This window comes from Anolis carolinensis, chromosome 1 (genome assembly GCF_035594765.1).
Source record: "Anolis carolinensis isolate JA03-04 chromosome 1, rAnoCar3.1.pri, whole genome shotgun sequence".
NCBI classification, from domain to species: domain Eukaryota; kingdom Metazoa; phylum Chordata; class Lepidosauria; order Squamata; family Dactyloidae; genus Anolis; species Anolis carolinensis.
Window position 1 is genome coordinate 177,334,374 of NC_085841.1, and position 23,422 is coordinate 177,357,795.

At 38.1% G+C, this 23,422-nt stretch overlaps 1 protein-coding gene across 7 annotated transcripts; it reads left to right on the forward strand.

Annotated features, from left to right (window-relative positions):
• The first annotated feature begins 285 nt into the window (after positions 1-285).
• On the forward strand, positions 286-22,852 carry traf3ip1 (TRAF3 interacting protein 1). 7 transcript variants are annotated; one of them, XM_062960147.1, is made up of 17 exons: positions 286-518; positions 4,766-4,834; positions 4,984-5,145; positions 5,945-6,073; positions 6,178-6,657; positions 7,303-7,383; positions 8,916-8,991; positions 9,292-9,393; positions 10,826-10,927; positions 11,583-11,603; positions 12,108-12,201; positions 13,099-13,179; positions 13,670-13,784; positions 14,364-14,400; positions 15,769-15,842; positions 17,111-17,334; positions 20,553-22,852. In XM_062960147.1, exons 1-17 carry the CDS (start codon positions 396-398, stop codon positions 20,710-20,712), a joined length of 2,130 nt encoding a protein of 709 aa, XP_062816217.1. In that variant the 5' UTR covers positions 286-395; the 3' UTR covers positions 20,713-22,852. The 7 variants fall into 7 exon arrangements, with proteins under 7 accessions (XP_062816217.1, XP_062816227.1, XP_062816206.1 ...); XM_062960136.1 differs by having other exon boundaries at positions 287-518; positions 13,096-13,179; XM_062960157.1 differs by lacking the exon at positions 7,303-7,383 and having other exon boundaries at positions 13,096-13,179.
• The last annotated feature ends 570 nt before the right edge of the window (positions 22,853-23,422 follow it).

The following is a 23,422-nucleotide window of genomic DNA, read 5'->3' on the forward strand; positions in this document are numbered from 1 at the left end:
GCAGCCTCAGTTAACCGGAACACATGCAACCTGCGAAAAGAAAATCGAAGGCCTATTTTTAACCGGAATTGTGGGAATTGAAGTCCAAAACACCTGCAAGGCCCAAGTTTGGCCATGGCTGGCCTAACCGGTCTACAGTACACTAACAGGGATTGCCCTGTTGACAGGAGTCCCAGAGACAGCGAAGAGGCGGGGCCGTCTCTGACGTCATCGTCCCCGCCCCCTGCGTCCAATCGGGAGGGCGAGGAGGCGGGCCGGTCCACGCGCCGCCCGGTTGCTAGGCTGGCGGAGTTGGGTAGCAACGGCGGCGGAGGAAGGAAGGCGGGGGTCGAGCGCGAGGCGCGCCGGGAGTTTGCCAGGGGCCTGGTCCGGTCCGGGGCGATCGGGGCGCCGCCATGCAGGGCTCCATGGTGCGGCGGACGCAGGAGCTGCTGGGGCGAGTGATACGGAAGCCGCCCCTCACGGAGCGCCTCCTCAGCAAGCCCCCCTTCCGCTACCTGCACGACGTGATCGGGGAGGTCAGGCCAAATGAGGGAGGAGGGCGGCCGCGAGGGGAGGGGGCTTGCGCGCGTGCCCCGTTGCTAGGCGACCAGAGGGAGGCCTTGGCCCTAACAAAAGGCATGAGTTCAGACTGCAAGGCACTTCCTGAGTTGGAAATAGAAGTGCCCTAGCCTACAGTCTCCGTCAGATGTGCATGCAGTGGAGATGGTTATGAAAACGCCCTTGGATCTTCAATGGAGTAGAAAAAAGCTCCGAGTTGTGTTGTCGAAGGTTTCATGGCCGGAATCACTGGGTTGCTGTGAGTTTTCCGGGCTGTATGGCCATGTTCCAGAAGCAATCTCGCCTGACGTTTCGCCTGCATCTGTGGCAGACATCCTCAGAGGTCGTGAGATCCCAACATGGAATTTCAACATGTCCATACAGCCTGGAAAACTCACAACAACCCGTCGAGTTAGTTGTTGGCAAAAGAAGTCCACTGTTAATTATTAGGCCAGAGCTTCTTAAACATTCTCCACTCATGACCCCTTTCTGCCCAAGAAATGTTTATGCGACCCCTTGTACGTATATAGGTATACATTACAACTATTGATAGTTTTAATTATTGAATCCCATTTTAATTGGTTATTGTCCAGTTATGTAGTTGTTTAATTTACTGTCCGGTTCTATTATTATTTGATATTGCTGTTTAATATGTTCTCAACTGTTTACCATTGTTTGTTGCTTTCCTGCACTTTACGGTATTGAATATTTGCCGCTTTATGTTGTAAACTGCCCTGAGTCCCTCCGGGGAGAGAGGATGGGTTAGAAATAAGGTATTATTATTATTATTATTATTATACAGGCAGTCCTTGAGTTACAAACATCTGATTTACAAATGACTCATAGTTAAGAACAGGGGTGAGACTACAGAAAGTGAGAGAAATCTACCCCTGGGAAGGGAAATTCAACCCTGAAATAATTATCAGGGAAAAGGTGTTGACACTGAAGCTACCTCACCAATCCTTGTTTCCACAACAAACCATGTTTTTCAGAATCCAATTCTCACGTGGACAGAAAGTGAAATGAAATCTTCTGAACAGGGGCACAGGCAGCAAAGCAAACCCCACAGAGGTGTTAACACATCCCTATGCTATCCAAAGCTACAGAATATCTATTTTTGGATGGAGTTACACCTGTACCTGTTCTGACATACATACAAATTCAACTTAGGAACAAACCTACAGAATCTATCTTGTTTGTAACATGGAGATTGCCTGTACTTGGAAATAATAATAAAAAGAAGAAAATTTTATTTTTATCCCACCCTATCTCCCCAAGGAGACTCAGGGCAGTTATAGCTTATAACTTTTTTTCTAATTTATGTATTTATAGGCTGGAACAGTGTCACTCAAAGTGGTTTCTATGGACATGTATGCTTTCTCTGGTACTGGTCCCCAGTAAAGAAACAAATTCTAGCTAATGGGCACAAGTATGAGACAGGTCCATGAAAAAACACACTGAAAAACCCTCCACATCACCTAGCTTACAGAGAAACACTGGACTAGAGTTCACCACATCAGATGCATTTTATGCTCCTTTGGCAGATATAGTTATGATGGGAGGTCCATAAAATGGAAGAGACCACTGGTATAGTGCAGTATAGTGGAGACTGGAGAGAATCAGGTTCACATCACCATATAGCCACACAGCTTACTCTAAGCCAGTGGTTCTCAACCTGTGGGTCCCCAGATATTTTGGCCTTCAACTCCCAGAAATCCTAACAGCTGGTAAACTGGCTGGGATTTCTGGGAGTTGTAGGCCAAAACACCTGAGGACCCACAGGTTGAGAACCACTGCTCTAAGCCAATCCAATCCTTCTTTCTTAATCTCACCCTTCTTGGTGGGTTGTTGTGAAGTTAATATCGGAATGAATCCTGTACTCCCCAGTAGAAGGGTAGGGGAAAAGAATAAAGGATTATTATTACCTATGTAAAGCAGTAAAAGAGTCTGTCCAATTCCCACAGTAGACATGCTGAATGGCTAAGTTATCACTTAGTAAATTGCATTGACTTACATAAATGTCTACTACATATATGGGATCAACATTGGGTTAGACCCAAGAGTCTTATGGTGTTGTAAAACTAATAGATTCGTTATTGTTTAGGGTTTTATTAAGTCGATCTGCTTTGTCAGAAATATGTATTATCTTAAAATTTCATCACATGGATACAGAGGAGGGAAATGTGTAAATAATGGGGCTGAATAAAATATTGGAGGCAGCTGTAGGTCTAGAGCAGGCCTGCATAATTTGCGGCCCTCCGAGTGTTTGGGCCTCCAAATCCTAAGAACCCTAACCAGCTGTTCCAAGGAATTCTAGGAATTCTGGGAGCTGAAATCCAAAACACCTGGAGGGCTGTCGGTTGTGCAGGCCTGGTCTAGAGAATCCTGGTGTGAAGGAGAGAACATCATAACATCAGCCTGACAGCGGCACTCATTTTGGAGGGCTCTGGCCCTCCAAAGGTCATATGCTGCTACAAATCTAGCTGTTTATAAGCCTGTTGTTTTGTGTACATTTCTGGGAATAAGTCCATTGAAGACATAGGAACATGCCTCCAAGTAAACAACTGTATGATTTTATGGCAAGATGCAAAAACTTATCAGGCAAGATTCTTACTTTGTAGTAAGAGAAACAATAAATGTTTCTACCTTATACAATGTATGTAATGTCTTTGACATATTAGGGCAGCCTGAGGTCAGATATCCTTCCTTTTGAATTTAAATGAAGTAATGTTTAAAACAGACAATTGGTTTCAAAAAATAGAGCAAAACCACACAAGCTTAGAGAAAGGCAGAGGATTTAACTTTCACCCATCCTTTTTTTTTTTTTTTTTACCTCTGAAGCCTTCTGTGTCCCCTGAAAAGCTGCAGAGACAGATTGGGGAACCTTTGGGACTGGCAAGGATAGCTGTCAAACAGCTCCCAGAATCCATGTGCTAAATGTCCAAAAGAATAACTTTTTCAAGCCTTGAACTTTAGTTGGAAGGAGTAACTAAATTCTGTCAGTTCGTTAGCTGTTGTCTGTGACAGTGTTACTCAACCTGTTCTCCTCCAGGAGTTTTGCACTTTAACTTCCAGAAATCCCAGCCAGCTTACCAGCTGTTAGGAATTGTGGGAGGTGAAGTCCAAAAGCATCTGGAAGAGCACAGTTTGAGAAACATCGGTCTATAAGATACAAGCTTTCATTCATTGATGTCAGTAGGGGGGTCTCTGTTAGATCCCGGGCCTTCCTTTTGTTTGGAGCCCAGATAGAACAAGCATATTCTTTTCACTGCATGAATTTCATGGAGAAATTTTAGCAAGAGTTAGAATCCAACTTCATAAACCCTAAAGTATTTAAAATGTAAACCAACTAGTAGCTTTTAAATTAAATAGTCTAACTATTTTTTCTTATTTTCATGTAAACTTTGTGTATTTTCCACCCTGTCCTCCCCATTTCAACATCTCTGAGCGTATCTCCCTATTTTTTGAGTGGGATATAGGTGAAGTTTCCTTCTCTGTTTTGAGCCAATTGGTTTTGGAGCAGATGTTGTGTCTGTGTGTGTACCTTATGAAGGATTTAATGCAGATATTTCTGTTTGGGTTATTTGCCTGCCTCTAGAAGATTATGCAAGGAGAAGCTGTCTCCTCTTAAAATTTCACTGCTCTGCAATAGTAGCTTTTGTCATTTTGGAAATTTGGCAGTTATGTGTGTTATTAGCCAATAATGTAACTGACTCAAAATACTCTCATAATCCATTTGTGGCCCCTACTCTGTATGCGATTATTACCATCATGGCCTTCTAAGTGGTAAAAAAAAAAACAGCCTTAACTGCCTTCAGCATCTAGCTATCACTTCTTCAATTCTGGAGAACACATACCTGTCCATGCACCTGTATGTAATAAATGAGTTGTTGAAGAATTCATAATGAGAATGGTAAACACTAAATGGAACTTTGCTGGACTGTAGATAGTGTGAATCAATGAATTTGTCATAAAAACATTCAAATCCTAGAGAGAGGAAAAATACCTCTGGAGATTATAATGATTAACTCTTACTATTATCCAAACAAAGCAATTATGTGAGCTTTGGCAGATACTTACATTAGACATCTGGAACACACCTGAAGTCTTGTTGAAAAGTGGTAAATATGTAAACATTATAGTCTTTGTGGAAGTATGAATATATGTCCAAAACCACAGTACCTAGGAAACTCAGAAACATAATACTCTTTTTATTGTTTCAAAGGTAATTAGATCAACTGGGTTCATGAAAGGATTATACACAGAAACAGAGATGAAATCTGATAATGTCAAGGTATGTCTGCATTCTCATTATTTCTTTGGATTTCTTATTTAAGAAATATTTCTCATACATGCATAAATCTCTTAATTATGATGGATGTAAAGATCATAATTTATAGAGAAATCTAGACAATGTTCCCTAAAACCATATTGTTCTACCAGGATAAAGATGCAAAAATCAGCTTCCTTCAAAAGGCAATTGATGTGGTCATCATGGTGACAGGAGAGCCACTGGCAGTGAAACCGGCACGTATTGTTGCTGGGCACGAACCTGAAAGGACCAATGAGCTACTTCAAGCAATTGCCAAATGCTGTCTTAATAAGGTAGAATCTGAGTGTATTTCTGTATGAACAAGACAGGATAAAGTTTCAGTGGATACACCTTTTCCCCCATGATAACTCTTCCAAGAGTGAATTTCCATTCCTAGGGATAGATTTATTCTCACTTCCTGTTCTCTCCCCCCCCCCCCCCCCCCCAAGATTTATAACTATGACTCTGACGTAAGTTGGGTGTTTCTAACTTGGGGACTGCCTATAAATTGCAGGATGAACATTGCTCTTATTATTTATTCATTTCTATCTGGCTTTTCTCTCATGGGTGGGACTCTTTCATTACTCTTTGTTGTTCTATAGAAAAATGTACCCCTCCCAATACTATAATATAAAGTTCTTTTTTGGACATGAGAGAAAATAGAAAGAGACAATCAGAAATAGACATAAGAGAAAACATGAGCAGGAATATTTGAAAGACTGGAACTCCATACTGAGATACAAGAAACACTGACGCCTCATTATTGTCTTTAACGTGAAGGTGATATATATGACAGGGGGTGGGGGCACTATATTCCTCCGTGGGATAATGCTAGATAGTAGTAATGCAGGGGAAGTCTGCAGCCTAGTAGCATGCATGTTTACCTAGAAGTAAGTTACATTTAATTTAGTGTACTCCTTAGTAGGTTTTGGCTGTAGTCCCGAAAGAAATTAATATGATGAATGGAAAACAGAGGTAGCTGAATTTTTTTATTCTTGTTGTTAAAGCACAGCATGTAGGTTAGCGAAACAGACATGGCTGTTGTGAGTTTAAACTGCACAGGATATTTTCTCTCGCATTTTATCTTTATAGCTATCCAGTGATGAAGCTGTTCAAAAAGTTCTTGCTGGAGAGAAAGCAGATATCAAAGGAAATACTTCATCATCTTCTAAATCCCAAAATAAAGAATCTAGATCAGAAGACCATCGTTCCTATAAAGAGGTGCTGTGAGCCATCTTTTAGATAAAGGAACTTTTTTCTTGTTACATGGAAAATGAGGGAGGATGTTCTTTAGAGTTTAATATTTCTCTATTTTAATTATTTAGGGAAGAGGTGACTCCGAAACAAAGGAAAGAGCCCCACGCCAAGACCAAAAATCCAAAGAAGAGTTAAAAGAGGAAGAGAGCAAGAGAAAAGAAAGCGACAAATCTAAAGAATATGCAAACCATCAAAAGAATCCTGAAAAAGATCGTTTTAAAGATGGGGAAAAGCATGAAAGAGAGAAAACTAAGAACAGATCTTCCAAACAGGGCAGAGAGACTGAGAAGATCAGGGACAGAGAAAAAGGAGAAGGAGAAGGAGCTAAAGAGGAGCATGACAAAGAAAGGGATAGAGAAAGGAAACAACACGACGTAGGAAGAGAAAAAGACAGACTAAGAGAAAAAGACAGAGAAAGGGGTAGGGAGAAGGATAAAGAACATGAGAAGGTCAAAGAAAGGGGAAAGGATAGAGAAAAAGACAAACGAAAAGAGCGAGGCAGAGACACAGAGCAGTCACGAGAACAAGGAAAAGACAAAGATAAAAAGGTAAAAGATTTTTTTTAAAAAGCATGGAAACCGACCATTGCTAGAAACTATACTTAACACCTTTGTGTGTCTCTAAATGTGTACATTATCTAAACTTATGTAATTTTAATTTTATATTAAGGAAAGCCAAATTTTCTTCCCTCAATATCTGTAGTATTTACAGAAAATTGATAAATCACATTTATATTTTGTAAGACAAACATCAGATAAATAAAAAAATATTATTTACATTATATTAGGGTACTTATGTATTGTATTCATATATTTCACTGATTTTTGTTTCATTTCAAACTACGGCTTTAATAAGTTGTTAACTGAGTTCCATTATTGGGGAAATGGCAGTATATTAATGAATAAAATAACAAAAATAGCTAAAGAAACAATTTCCAACTTACCTATGACCATTTGTTTTCTGAAATGATAGTCATCATATCATTTAATTATTTTGAACATTTTGTCATCAAGAGGTTTTATTTTAACTGGACCATGTCATACAAACTGAATTTACTTCCAGTTTTCACAATGCAAACGTTGAGACCAGAATTACATATCCATATTTGAACTCTTTGTCTTAGAGAGCCATAAGAAAAATAATGCTAAACATTTCAAGGATTAAATATATATATATATGTATATATTCTTTAGGCCACAGGAAGTGAGGAGAATGTGGTTAAAAAGTCAGAACGATCTGAAAAAGAAAAAGATAGTACGGAGCCAGATAAACAAGTAAGGAATAAAAATATTTTGCTGGTGACTGTAGTTTTGGAGAGAGACTGTAGTTACCTATAAATCAGTGGTTCCCAACCTTTGGGCCTCCAGGTGTTTTGAACTTCAACTCCCAGAAATCCCAGCCAGCTTACCGGCTGTTAGGAACTGTGGGAACTGAAGTCCAAAACACCTGGAGGCCCAAAGATTGGGAACCACTTCTGTAGATGCTTTGAAATGTATTTATTTACATATGAAAGATCTACCTGACTTGATTGCTTCATTTCATATGTACTTGTTGTTGGGTTCAAAGAAAAACATGTCCAGAGGAAAGTAACTGAAATGATCAGTGGTCTGGAGACCATGAATCCCTATAAGGAATGGCTTAAAGAGCTGGGAATGTTTAGCCTGCAGAAGAGAAGGGTGAGAGAAGACAGATCAGACTTGTTTTCTGCTGCCCAAGGAAACAAGGACTCAGAGCAATGAGTTCAAATTACAGGAAAGGAAATTCCACCTAAAGATTTGGAAGAACTTCCTGACAGTACAAGCTGTTCAACAGTGGAACTCTCTGCCTCAGAGTGTGGTGGAAGCTACTTTGGAGGCTTTTAAGCAGAGGCTGGATGACCATCTGTCAGGGGTACTTTGATTATGCTTTTCCTGCATGGCAGGAGGTTGGACTGGATGACCCATGTGGTCTCTTCCAACTCTGTGATTCTGTAAACTACTTATCTTTTTGTGGTATAATAATCTGTCTATATTTTTCCCATATTTTTTTCTACCTCTAGTATCAAACTTGCTGTTCAAAAAGTCAACATATTTTTAAGAATTAAATCATTAAATAAGATACCCCTGAAGTTGTGTAGGAATGAATTGCAGCTCCTTAAATTGAGAGTTGTGTTTTTCAGAATTCCATCTCATTCACTTCCATCAACCCTAACGATCCTCTCCTTCCTATTTGGAAAAAGCTATAGCCCTGATCCCAGCTACATCCAATTGGTGGTATCATATACATGTGGCCTTTCATATCCACAGATTTGACCATCCACATCTTGAAAATATTGTTCAAAATATAAGCCTTGATTTTGCCATTTGGACAAAAGGACACCTTTTTACTATGCCATTGTATATAATGAGACTTGAGCATCCAAGATCTTTGCTATCCACAGAGGTCCTGGAACCAAACTCCACCAGATACCAGGGTCCCAATATTCCCTTCTGAAATTAACTAAGCCCCCTTCTACACTGCCATATAAAATCCAGATTACCTACCTTGAACTGGATTATATGGCAGTGTAAACTCAGATAATCCAGTTTAAAGCAAATAACGTGGATTATCTGCTTTGATAATCTGGATGATATGGCAATGTAGAAGGGGCCTGTGCAGTATCTCTCCAACCGTTTCTAAGCAGGTGCAAACAACGCTGATAGTGCTTCATCATATTGATGCTTATTTGAAAACTGTAGTTGTGACTGTTATCATTGCATATTAGGGTAACATAAGTATATGGAAAATTGTGGATCATTGGCTTTTCTCTGTGTGCATTTTTTTCAAGAGTGAGAATGCAACAAGATTATCAAGACATCATTCAACTAAGGGGCCGAGACAACGAGATAAACCCGGAGGTGAAGGTAACTTAAACAAGACTGTTGGCGATCTCTCATTCATAGGATCACCATGAGTCAGATCTGATTTAATGGCAGTTGACAACAATAACAACAAAGCATAGCTACTCCTGAGGTGGTAATGCTACTATATCTGGAAAGTAATGATATTGTAGGCATAGATTATTACCATAGCATACACTTTTATTAGCTTTAAGAAATAGCTCCAAACCATACAAATAAATACCTTTTTCTCATTTTAAAGTTATTGAATGATTTTTAAACTAGTAATCGTGCATATCTTGCTGTACATTTTTTTCATGTCAGGACGAAAGGAAACTAGTAAAACCTTATCTAGTGGTACCATTGAAAGAGCAGGTAGTATATTGAAAGAAAAATTTCAGCAATCTGTTCAAACACAGGAGCCAGGTAAGGAAAAGCAAAGCTCTCTTGCTTGATCTTTGAGTGAGAAATATATGTTAAACATTGGTAGTTAAGTAGCATAGCCATACAGTAATGGGACTGTAATTTTAACTAGTCTGATAGTATCAGTTATAATAATAATAATAACTTTATTTGTAGCCCGCCCTATCTCCCCGAAGAGACTCAGTTCTATACAAAAACTTTCTTAAATATTTTAGAATCCAACAAGAATGATCTTGGGTGGTCGCTGTGGCTAAGACAATTTTTTTAAAAAAAATCCACAGTGCATAACTGTCAGAAGTTTGCTTAGTCTAGTGGAGCCTCTGGTGGTGCAATGGGTTAAAGTCTTGTGCTGGCAGGACTGCTGACCTGAAGGTTCAAATCCAACCTGGAGAGAGCGCAAATGAGCTCTCTCTGTCAGCTCCAGCTCCATGCGGGGACATGAGAGGAGCATCCCACAAGGATGGCAAAACATCAAAAACATCTGGGCTTCCCCTGGGCAACGTCCTTGCAGACGACGTTTTCTCTCACACCAGAAGTGGCTTGCAGTTTCTCAAGTCGCTCCTGAAAAAAAGAAAAATAACTTAGTCTGGTTTACTCCTTTTGTGTAGAATAGAGAAAAATAATACTGACTTATGCTATAGACATCCTGTGGTGGGTATTAGTATCATTGTTTTTAAGTGAAAAGTGTAGACTGGGTTTAGAGCAGACATTTGTTTACTTTGTCAGTGGCAAATAGATAGGAAAACGCAGTGCTGATTTGTCCAGAAGTCCAGAATACCCCAAAATTGAAACATTTTGCTGCCAGCCTCCAAGTTGCACTTTTCGAGAAAGGGGGCTAGTCCATATCGTGTGCTGAGTTTTTCCTCAAGGAGTCTGATGATGGAAGGAGAAGTGTGTAGACTCCGCTTATGCAAGGCCCCAGTTAAAACATGTTTGACTCTTCTGCATTTGAGTTCCACTCGGCCAATCAGGGCAGGATAGACACCCTAAAAAAACATCAGGGCATTTACAGAGCATCCCATTTGCTGCTGCGTGTATCCAAGCAGTGTATAATAAAAAAGATTGGCAGACGCTCTTCAAAAATTCTAGCTTTACCTGAAGATACCTTTTGCTGCCATTCAAGTACTCACCAGACTTGACTTTTCTTTACTTCCAAAATAAGATGAGATCAAGTGCATTCCAAATGATATGTTGGTAAAATAATTAGGAACTTGGAAAATGCAATAATTCTTCATTTAAATAGGAAGACATGTAGCAGATGTACTGTGATATTTAGTTCCAAATATGTTAGGAAAGAAATGATAAAGAATGGAAGGTGCATGTTGTAAAGCTGTATATCTTACGTTAAAGTAATTTGAAGTAATTCCTACAATAGCACATCTTGTTATCTTTTAACTGGTGTAACTAGGCTTCCTACTATAAACTTTTATGCTAGGAATAATGAAAGGTAATAGCAGTGCAGCTAGACATGCAGATGAGAAACTGACAACTATTTTACACAGAAAAGTTGAAGCAGAGATTGCAGTAAAGCAGAGAGGTAAGCAAACAAGAGGCCTTCAGTGAGTTTTTTGGAAGGTATATAAGTTGTATGGTTGAGTATTATTTCCCTTTTTAAAGCCATTTTTCTGCTATAATGTCTTTTAAGGAGTAGGTTGAACTAGAGACTGCTTCATGATCAAACTTAAAAACTGTCCAAACGTAATTATCAGACTATTTTGGGGTTTCTGTTCAAGTTATAAAATTTTATCTTCTCCCTCTTTACCAATGCTTACCAGAAGGGTAGCCACATCTGTCGGCTATTACAAAAATGACAGGAAGTCTAATGACACCCCCAAGAGTGAAAAACTGATTGAGTTAGAAGCTTCTTTGTCACAAGGCACCATTGTTTTGAAGAAAAGCAAAAGAAGTTAGTGATGGCAGCAGTCACTGTGTGATTATTGAACTGTTGCAGTGTTCAAATGATGTGGTGTTTTTCTGGGGGTCATAGTGCAACATTCTTGGGAAAGATGGAGAGAGATAGGCACCTTCCCAGATCCCTTTTTACCGTCTTTCCCTAAGATCCTCATCCAGACTGCGGAAAAAGTGGGCTTATCGCTTTTAGCATCTTTGTGGCAAGAATATTTTCTGCTACTGTTTTGCATACAACAAACATTTTTAAATCTGAAAATAATTGGCATGTATTTCTTTTGCAGGTGAAACAGTCAATGATGCAGGTAAAATTAATGATGAACTAATACAAACCATAGCCTCTTCAAGTAGTGATTTCCAAACTAGCTGATTTGGGGGGGGGAGGGGGCATTTTTTTCCTCTAATATGCAAGGACTGTACCATATTTGTGCTCATTTTTTACATTTGGTTGTTCCTTTCTTGGAAACTTACCAGGGATTAGCAGTGAGCAATTTGCAGACTATCACCTGTCCCTAGATTGCCAATTTGGTAGCATTGGTTTACAGAGTATTTTAACTTTGCTAATATGGAACTTGGAAATCTTGCTTTCTAATTAGTTTAGAGAGCTCCCCTATAGTTGATTTGTTTAATGTCATTTTGGAGAGAGAATTACACATTGACATTGCTTTCCTATGTAATGCTGGATTTAATTATGAGCTGCAGTAAAGAATTCAGTCAAATTAACTTCATTAGCACTTCAAAATATTTTATATGCATTTGATGTAAGCACAGCCTTCAAACTCTAGATAACAAACTGTTTTCTTTAACAGAAGGTGATACCGTTCACATTGCTGCCTCTGAAAAAATAGTTGTTTCAGAGAATAATGAAATTGCTAGTGAATCTCCTACCCAGGTTGCCCAAAGGTGGGTCAGTGTGTCTTTTCTTTCATTAAATACATATTGATTTAATTACTAAAGGACAGGTAAAGATAAAGGTTTCCTCTGACTTTAAGTCCAGTTGTGACCGACTCTGGGGGGTTGGTGCTCATCTCCATTTCTAAGCCGAAGAGCCGGCGTTGTGCATAGACATCTCCAGATCATGTGGCCGGCATGACTGCATGGAGCGCCGTTACCTTCCCGCCAGAGCAGTACCTATTGATCTACTCACATTTGCATGTTTCGAACTGCTAGGTTGGCAGGAGCTGGGGCTAACAGCGGGCGCTCATTCCGCTCCCGGCATTTGAACCTGGCACATTTTGGTCCACAAGTTCAGCAGCTCAGCGCTTTAACGCACTGTGCCACCAGGGGCCCCCACTAAAGGACAGATACACTGTCAAATGGTGAAATATAGTGGAATTGGGTGGAAAAAATCCCTTCTCCAATTCCCCCCACCCCCGCACCCCCCGCAAAGCAGTTCCAATGTGACTGCAAATGCAATTTTGGATTCGGTCTTAAGACTGAACAGTTGAGATAACAACCATAGTTAAGCACTCTAGTAGCACTTTTTCATTTAAAAAAGTCAGGTATGCAAACAGAAGTAGGTTCCTGTCCTACCAAAATTCACTATATTTCATTCCCAGTGATTTCACAGTCATCAAAATCAATACACTTTAATGTCCTGAAGTTTGGTTAGATTTTTTTCTTTGTGTATTTCTTCCTTGTGTATTTAATATAATTAGTTTAAAAATACAGGTTTTTGTTATTCTAGTAAGTGCTCTTTGTAGAGGAACAAATATCAGGTTTGAAATTATAGTGTTTGGGAAATTAAATCAAATTATCTATGTAAATGATTGAAACACCTTTTATTCTACGACACAGAAGACTGCCACGACCAAGCAGCGCAAGACCAGCTCCCCCTCGGATAAAACGCCAAGAAAGTACGGAAATTATAGTGCCAGAGAGGTAAGGACAGCATCTCTGCATTATGAAAATGCATCCAAGCAACACTCTAATGTAGAGGATGCAGATTCTGTTTCTGCTTGAGTTGTTGTGCCCCCCCCCCCCCAGACTTTAATTGTGATGAAGATCAAGAAAGACCCTAAGGGGATCATTTGGTTATGCGCTTGCCCCGGCAGAGATTGGAGATCGTGATCAAGATCATCTGAGCACTCATTTGTTTCTGAGCCGCCTCCTTTGCCCCCACAGTATAGGCATCAAAGTGGAGCCAGGGATCTATCCCCTTGAGCCCAACATGTGTCTCGGTACCACAACTGAACTTTGACTCAGTGACTTGTTCTTTCAATAAATGAAGAGCATTTTTACTTAAAATGAAAAAAAATAGTTAAATTTTGACCGACTTGCTTTTATTAAATAGATCTCCATTTTCTATTTTGAATGATCACTGATTATAAGATTATTATTGATTTTTCTTTCTCACCTTGATTTCTTTTAGAAATGGTAGTGCCAAAGTAGTGTCAAATGTAATTATAGACAAAGAGGATGAAGAGGATGACCAGTTTGTAGTAGAGGCAGCACCGCAGCTACCTGAAATAACAGAAATGACAATGGTTGGTTAATTAAGTTTTTAATTCACATATGAAATAGCTGTTTACTGTTCTGTTTCTTCTCTTGTATGAATCCAGTAAATTGATTTCCAATTAATTTATGAATAATGCAACTAGTCTAGAAATAGAAACATCCCCCAGCTTAGTTAGTTGAGGCCAGAAAAAAGGGGTGCCTTCTGGGATGAACCATCACTTCCAAGCCTATTTGCTTATTCCTTCAAATTGTCATGCTTATGTTCTGAGCTAGATACATGAAAAGGCTTGCCATGGGGCTATATTTTGTACCGTATATTAGAAGAATCTTATTGATTTATATTCTGCCTGAATTGAACATATTCTTAGCAGAGTACCAATTCAGAGTTTTCAGATTGGAGAAATTTGCTTGTTTTATTTCCCAGGGGGAAAATAGGCATATTTTTTGTAAAATACAACAATTTCTTCCAAAACGAACTGAACATTATAGTCATCTTTAGTAGAACAGACCACCAATTCCATACCCTTATGTGTAACAAGCCTCTGTACTCTTTAAGTCATGGTAACACAAAGCTTCTTTCCATTTTCTCTTCAATTGCTCTCACTTAGGAGGCAACAGTTGAGTTGGAAGGAGATGAGAAGCATGGTAAGTATTTTTGTTTTAGTGGTGTTGCATTCCTCCTCTTAGGCTTCCTGTCCATAAATCATAACTAATTTTGTAAAGCAGTGAGATTTGATCAAGATAGAATCATCTCATCTCTTCTCCATCTTTCTTTTCTTACTTAAAAGCCATTTTAGTGTATTTATTGTATTTTAATTCTGTTTTGATTAGACTGTTATTATTTAATTGTATTTTAACTTTTGTATTGCACTTTTTAAACATGTCTAGTGTGGATTGTTAGCAGCCATGAGTCCCCACAAGGAGAAAGGTGGGGTATAAATAAAGCTAATATGATTACTACTACTACTACTACTACTACTACTAATAATAATAATAATAATAATAATAATAATTCCCATCCAAGTCAATCAGTCCTGTCACTGTTGATATTCTTGCCCTGCTAGCTCCCCGCCCCATTGTTTTCTTGCCATCTGCTTGCCTTCCTTGATTTAAGATAACATATGAATGTTCACAGTGCAATTTATTCTTCTTGAATTTGTTGAGGGAATTGTTGTTGTTATTATTATTATTATTATTATTATTATTATTATTTGTATCCCATATTTTCTCTCTCAAAACAAAAACTCAAAATTACTCACAATAAAAGAATACAATGCAATTTAAAACCTAAAAATAAGCAAATATTGAAATAGAATTAACATATTAACAGTATTAAAATATAGTTAATAAATCTATTCATAGCTAAAAACACAGCACCCCCCTGACTTGATATCAAAAACTTCCATCTTTTAAAGCCTGCCTGAATAAAAAGGTTTTGTGATCCAGTCAAAAGACAACTTTATGTGATGGATCATTTCATTCCCCAACTCTCTTACAATTTTTACAATCTCCTCTATCTGTTTGGAGCAATATACCAGACATTGTAAACTGCACTCAAATAAGGAACTTTCCTCCCAATTTTGGGCAACTTTCTCTTCGTATTGGTCTATTGTAAGACACATTCCATGATGATCTCTAGAGCTACCTGACTCTCTAGAGAGGTTTTGGGGATGGGCAGGAATCTGCAGAAGTCAGAAAGATCTGTTACACAGAGTTACTCTCTGTCTGCACAGTGCTGGAACTTACCCATTGAAGCTTGACACAATCCCTCTTTGCCTCTATTCAATCTAAACCAGTTAAGGAAATTATCTTTACATGGTACCTATTCATTATTATTATAGTTTAGTAGCCATGAAAGCATCATATTGGCACTAGGTAAAGAATCAATGCAGTATGTTACTCAGAATAAAACTATTTCAATCAACCCAAACTGAGTTACTCTTAGCCCTACACTTTTTTGTATTTTCAGATAGAACCCTTTGTAATTAATACATTAATGTTGATGTTTCACAGGGGGGCTTGTCAAAAAAATATTGGAAACAAAGAAGGATTATGAGTCGTCACAGTTGCCAAAATCTGCTGAGAAGGTAAAATGCTAATAATGTTCACACAATGTGAGCAGGCCAAGTTCTTAGCAGCTTATTTTTAATATCTGTAATCCAATTCTTTTTTTTCTTTTTTCTTTTTTCTTTTTTCTTTTTTTGCATCATTGCATAGTTGGTCTCTCACAAAGAAAATATGTATTTTGTGTTAAGTCTTTGCAGTGACTGGTCCATAATTACTCAAATAGGTTCATGACAGAAAAAGATTTAAACAGAAAAAGATATGCTCTGTGCGAGATTCATAAGCACAGAGCACCCAAAGAGACATCCAGAAGCAGAAAGAGGACATGTCATTCTTTGATGTAGATCATTGGCTCTTAATCCTCAGCCCTCCAGATACTTTGAATTTCCATTTCCAACAGTCCCTGGTCAATATTGGTTGGGCCTTCTGAAAGATGAAGTCCAAAGCAGCTGAAGGACTATATCAGCCATGGGCAAACTTCTGCTCTCCAGGTGTTTTGGACTTCAACTCCCACAATTCCTAACAACCGGTAAGCTGACTGGGATTGCTGGAAGTTGGAAGTCCAAAACACTTGAAGGGCCGAAGTTTGCCCATGCCTGGACTAGAGGTTACAAAATACTGGTTTAAATCTTCCATTCTTGTACATTTATGAAGAAGGCATAGTTCTGGTGGGTTTGGTTGTAAAAACTTTTTTCAACAATTAAAATATTGTTTCATTTGTAAGCTCGTGTCTGCTGAAACATATATTCATGTGATCCCTTTTGCATTCAAACACTCCTAAACAAAGACACTGTTGCTGTTCATAGATAAATCAACAAAGAAAACAAAAAAATGAAAAGAAATTTAGCTTCCGGCAAGGTGAATATATATGCACTTTGTATGAAAATACCTTTGTGAATATTGCATTTAAAAACATTCCTCTGTTAGCCTCACCAGTGGAAGTTGGGAACTAGCAGGATTGGCAGCTCTTACCTGGAGCTCTGTGTGGGAATGATTCCGTGTGTGTGTGTGCGAATGGGACAAATGTACCCCAGGTCTGTTTGATTTACTTTAAACTGCCCAAATATGTTTTCATGAAGAGCTTTTCTTACACTTGTGTTTTCTTTAGATCACACTCAACCACTATTGTCATGCTAGGAGTAAACAATACAGTTTAATTGCTGTGTCTTAAACATGGTTGTTTTCTTTTTCCCCCTTTTCATGCTGTCCCAGTATATGTTAATCTCCTCTTTTTGGTGCTTCCATCTCCTTCACTTCTCACTGTTTGTTTGTTTGTTTTTAAATAAAATAGGAAAAACCACTTCTATCAGAAGCGACAAGGAGGAAGGAAAAGGACTTAGTAGCAAAAGAAATTGATAAGTTTCGTGGATCAATTCAGGCTCTTTGTCGGAGTGCTCTCCCTCTTGGAAAAATTATGGACTACATACAAGAGGATGTGGATGCCATGAAGACTGAGCTCCAGATATGGCAGAATGAAAATAAACAGCTTGAAGAGGCTCTGCAGAAAGAGCAAAGGTAAGGATAGGGAGAAATGTATCTAATCCCTATGTAAAAATTGGTTAATCTAAATCATTCAACACAAATTGAATATCCAAGGCAAGATTGAATATATTTCTTACGTCATATCCAGGGATGATGGAGAAGACAGGACTAGAGAAATGTCCACCAAATATTAAAAGCCCACTAATGCTGAAAAAATAGTGAGGAAGGAGTCACTTCCCAAACTGCAGTGGGGTGAGAGAAATATGTGCACATGTATTGTTGAAAGTTTTCATGGCTGGAATCACTGGGATGTTGTGTGCTTTTCTAGGCTGTGTGATGGTCATGTTCTAGCAGCATTTTCTCCTGACATTTGACCTGTATCTGTGGCTGGCATCTTCAGAGGATTCTCTCCAGGTGAAATGTCAGGAGAAAATGCTGCTAGAACCTGGCCCAGAAACCACAGAACACCCCAGTGTGTGCCTACTTTAGTCAAATTGCTGGGGATGCCTATGGCAGCAGGAACAAATGTGTGGGTTCTTCGGGAATATCATTTTGCATTACGTTGAAGATAAATAGGAACTCAGTGCCCTCTGGTCCAGCCTCAGTTTTGTTGCATAAATGGTTTTCATACTCAGCTGAGCATCAGCCAGACCCGCAGGTCAAAGAGATTGCAATGGGATTTTCTGTCTTCTGCTCATTCCCAGCTAGAGAGAATTGCTGGAGAAAAAAACTGTTTCAGAGATGGTGAGCCTCTGCCTCAGCAGATGTTGCTGAACATCAATTCCCTATAACCCTAGCCATTTATCAGGAAAAAGCATCATAAAAGATAGCATAGGACAACAATGTCCAGAGGACCACAAGTTCGACATCCCTGCCCTGACCCCATAAAGATCAATGAAATAGTGAGAAAGAAGCAGGATTGTAAACAGTTTACAACCTAACCCTTTCTACTTACACATGAAAATACGGCTTGGGTCCAGGTTATTTGAAGGACCATACCTCTCTCTATGAACCTGTTAGAAATCTACAATCCCCTGAAGCACGTTTGGTGGGAACACGGGAGTGAGTATTTTTGGTGGCTGCTCCCAGACTTTGGAAATCCCTCGTAAGAGAGACCAAGAGGGCCCCATCCCTGCTAGCTTTCTGCAGGCAGGCCATGACCTTTCTCTGCAAATAATTAAGGGAGTGAAGGTTTTTGAACAATTTGAACAATGTAGGAGGGATTTAGTCAAATTTAAATGGAATTTATATGAAATGGGGGAAAAGCTAGAATTGCACATAGAAATTTAATAGATGCCAAAGACAGGGGGAGGGTTTAGTGCTTTTAGACCTTAGGTATTACTATGAAGCTGCAGGATTCAACTGGATAAAGGAGTGGATCAGATTAGAAAACCTTGCTTTACTTAACTTAAAAATATATAATTTTAAGATTTGGGTGGCATGGAGCAACTATGGCTGCGACCTCTGGAAGCAGTGTTAGATCCAGTATTTAATGAGGGGAGAATATATAGGGAGTACCTAAGCAAAGAAAAAAAACTTTATTCTTTATCCTGTCCTCTCTGTCCCCCCCGGGGGGGGGGGGGGGAGGGACTCAGGGCGGTTTACAACATAAAGTGGCAAATATTCAATGCCCTAAAGTGCAGGAAAACAATAATCATAAACAGGTGAGAACATCTTATACAGCAGCAAAAAGAGCAATGGAAATTAAAAGGGAGAGAGGAATTAGAGATAAATGTTATTTTCAATTACAGGATAAATGTATGAAAAATAATAAGGTAGAATTTCTCCAAAAAAAATTGGAATTGGAGAATATTTTGGAGAAGGAATAAGAGACTAATTTTCAGATTATATAAATAAATCTTAGAACACAATTTAGAAGATAATCAAAGAAAAACAGTGATGATTTCATGGGCTAAAGACTTAGGGAAAAATATTGATTTGGAAAAATAGGAATATTTATGGAAAAGAGGTTTTAAAATTCTCAATAGCTGGATCCACCAGAGAAAATAGTACAAAATATTCTATAGAAATCATATAATTCCTGAAGTGATAGCCAAAATAGACAAATTTTTTTTATTTCCAATATTTCTATCCCGCCCTTCTCACACGAAGGAACTCAGGGCGGCATACAATTGGCAACAATTCAATGCTGACACATCATTAAAAACAAACAGCATATAAAATCTATTACAAATAGTTAAATACAGTATAAAATATAAAACATATGGTTAAAATCAGTTCATCCAATATCCTTGTGCTTTATTCATACATCAGTCTGGGTCGTCTTTACCACCAGGGGGAATGCTGGAGATAAAGGTACTTTCTTCCATGCTTGGTGGAGTTGTAGGCTGGTACAAACCTTTTGAGGAAAGGTAATTAAAGAAACAAATAAATGATTACTAAAAAGGTTTAACAAAAACTCAGAAATGTGTCTCTTAGGTTTATTTCGAGAAAGTATTAGTAAGCAAGACATTTAAATTTGTCAATACAGTGTTGTTGCTGCAAGATTGATAATAGCGAAACCATGAAAGGGGGGGAAAGAGTTACTTATAAAGGACTGGAGAGGAAAATTATTAGAGTATGTTCAGATGGCCAAGCTCTCCAATGGTATTTGGGGAGGAAATAATAAAGATGTTGCTAGAAAATGCAGACTAGCATTTGAATATTTAGAAAGGAAGGCAAATGTAGATTTTAAATTAGTTGCAAGAGGAATTTATTAATATAAAGATAAGGGTAGGTTTTTAATGAGATATTAGGTTCACACTGAGTGGTGTTGGAAGTCATGGGTGGTGGTTCATGGGTGGGGGGAGGGAGTGGGTTTGGTAGACAGGTGTATTTGTATTATGTGCATTTGATTTTTTTTCTCTTTCCTTTGCATTCTGTATACCACTTTTACACAATATTATTTTTTAAAAGACCTTTCTGTGCCAGCAGCCATTTGGGGAAGGATGAGGGGCACACTTTTGGGGAGGTTGTGGGGGGAGTTGGGGAGGATATTTAATTTTATAATGCATTAGTACTTTTATTGCATCTTAAGTGTATTTTAATTTATATCCATGACACAAATATTTAATTGCTTTTAATTGTTATATTGGCCATGTTTTCAAATGAATTGGTTGCGTAAGCCACCTTGAGTCCCATGAGAAACCTAGAAAGGATGGTTCCCCCCCCTCCCCATATACTATTGTCTTATATGGTTACATGCCCAAAATGGCCTGTAATAATGTGCTGCTTGTTTCTTTTTCTCCAAGTATCACAGATGGTGTTGTGGAGCCCTTGAAAGCAGAACTTGTGGAGTTGGATCAGTTGATCAAAGACGAACAAGACAGGATTTGTGCGAAAAGGGCAAACATTTTAAAGAATGAGGAGAGAATTCAGAAGATGATTCATAATATCAATTCCAGGAGGTGAAGACAGGGATGAAAAAACAAAATTACATTGTGTGCAAATAAAACTGTTGCATACAACAGTACATACAATTTCAAGTTAATTTATTCACATGATTGTGTATAGCCTTGGAAGATTGACATAGTTTAGATGAAATTTGCCATTCATTCAGGTTAAAAAAGCATTCAATACAAAATACTCTCTATATTTAACCTATTGTGATAGGTTTTCTGGTCTTTTTGGAAGATATTAGCATTCTGTATCATTTCATACCAGTATCTCCATGATCAAGCTTTATAACCTGTATTTCTACTATAATCTGTGGCATTTTTGAGCAAACAGGAGTTACTCTGTTGGTATTACAAGATATGAAGTTTTGTGAGTTTATAGTGGGCAATAACACATCCTCATCTTGACAAATTAGGAAAATGAGCAAAGGATTCCTGCAAAGCAAGATCCGAAATCCTGTTTCATGTGTTTCCTTAAGTCACACAACATGACAGATAACCTAAAAAAAGAAGCTTTGATTATAGTTGTATGGCCTTTGTGTCCTTGAAATGAGTTGGTTTAAATACTTATGTTACAATTTTAAGTTAGAGAAGTAGTATCAGGTATATGTGGGTATGTTTATGCATTTAAAGCATATATTCAAGGAGGATGTCCAGATTTTGTTACTGAAGGGTCCCTACCAAAAACACATTCCCAGTGCTTCATATATATTGAACACCCTTCAGAGCCATTTGATGTGTACAATTCCCAGAATTGTACAAGAGAAGGAATAACCTGCCTTTTCAGCTTCAGAAATTCCTTGTCATGGTGGTTGTCTGTGTTCCAGCATAATTCTTGAATATTAGAAGTGTCTCCTCTCATGTTTCAGGCAGTATAGAAGGAATATCTGCAATTGAAATGTGGTTCTGAGATGCCCCAACTGCTTTGCAAGGAACCGTAATTTATAATAGTCCCATGTTTCCTAATTCTCAGGGATATAGACCATAGTTCCTGCAAGGTGCCTCTGAAGTGTAGCGTGGGCGCTATGATGATCACCTACTTGGAATTTCAAAGAAGGATGGAAGCTCAGCTTTGTGACATTGTACTTTAAAATTCCCTCATTGCATAGTTCAGTTGCAATTTTTTTCTCTCTCCACTTCTTAACTCCCAAGTTTGCAAGGGATAGGCAAAGATACTAACTGTGACAGGTGAATTTGGGCACTTCTGCTAATGGATTTTGAAGTAGTCAGTCCCATACTACATGAATGCACAAATTTAATATAACCTGAAAGTCTGTTTCTTTTTTCAGAGCTATCTATTGTTTCAGTCAAGCATAATTTCTTCCCCTTTCTTTTATGTTCTTTTATGTTACTGTCTTCCCATTTACAAACTGATCATCTCAGTTACATTTATTGTGGGTTGAGTATGGTTTACTAGATGTGATGTATGATAAATGTGATTTTGAAACTTCAAGTCTTGGGTCATTCAGTAATATAAGAACATGGCTTTCTGCAATACTTCAGGCATGGTGCAATTTGGTATCCTAACATCATGAACAAAACAGTTGCTTAGAAGCATTGGATTTTAGTTTGAGTAAATAACTTTGCTTAGGATAGCTGCCTAAGCTTTTGCTGAGCTGTGTATGATTTTGGTTATATGTATGCTGGCAGGTAAAGTTTTTGTTCCTTCTTTCCACTAATTTGAACTCTCGTGACTTTTCTAAAACATTATGCCAGATTTCCTATCACAGTTGTTTTGACAAACATGTCAAAGGAAGCACAACAGGGGTATGTTTAGTATATGAATATAATGAATTCATTGTGAATAAAATATTAATTTGAGATCTAGGGAAAGTTATATCAGAAAGGGTTTTTTAAAAAAAGCTGCTCAAGTTACTGTCTTCTCAAAATGCACATTATAGTACACATGCAGCTTAATTCAATTGGTGGTAGCTCTCATTGAGTTTTTTCTGTGAATCCATATAAAGGGTTAGGCCAGTTTATTTTACAAGAGTCCAGCATGGTCTCTCGGTGAATAAAAAAATGTACAGCATAATATAATTTGTATTATAACTTTTATTTTTATTTTTATATGAAATAATTAAATGATCTATTTTTAATAGTGGTTGGATTGTACAGTTATTTTGGAAAAAAAATCAATAAAATAAGAAACCAACTGTCTGTTTTATATATATGAGGGTTGTGAAGTATCCAAAGACAAGGGATAGGCAAAGTGAAGAAGGGAATGTAAACACCAAATAGAAGATTTTCCCATGGAGGCCATTTTCAGTGTCGCTACAATGCTAGAAATTTGGGGGCCAAAGCAAAATTAATTCATTTTGCCACCCGAAAACAACACCCTTGGGTGGATACACCCCTAAAAACACATATTGAATGCTAACAGACTCTGTTCTATACTAACCTGTGCTGAATTTCTATGGTTCACAATGTTGTGCATTCTGGTTTTGTATCCCCAGTCAACATGGCACTTCTGCTTTCTGGATTTTAATCAATGCTATGAATTAAGATGATAAAATATTTACAATCTCCATACTTTCTTTTTTTGCAGTACACATTTAAAACCAATTCATGCTGTGACAAAGCTCATGAACAAAGCAAAACAAGAACACACTGGAAATAATTTAAATAACTAAGTTTAAAAATGTGCTTTGAAAGCCAAGAGAGAATGAGTACCATTTGTAATTTTGAAGGGAATAAATTCCACAATTTAAGATTTATGCAGAAGG

What these genes read in the sequence shown, in the direction of transcription:
- traf3ip1 (XM_062960136.1), top strand. Translation starts at nt 396, where the DNA reads ATGCAGGGCTCCATGGTGCGGCGGACGCAGGAGCTGCTGGGGCGAGTG. An exon ending in TGAAATCTGATAATGTCAAG is followed by an intron (nt 4,835 to 4,983) that starts GTATGTCTGCAT and finishes TTGTTCTACCAG; the next exon opens with GATAAAGATGCAAAAATCAG. An exon ending in AGATAAACCCGGAGGTGAAG is followed by an intron (nt 8,992 to 9,291) that starts GTAACTTAAACA and finishes TTTTCATGTCAG; the next exon opens with GACGAAAGGAAACTAGTAAA.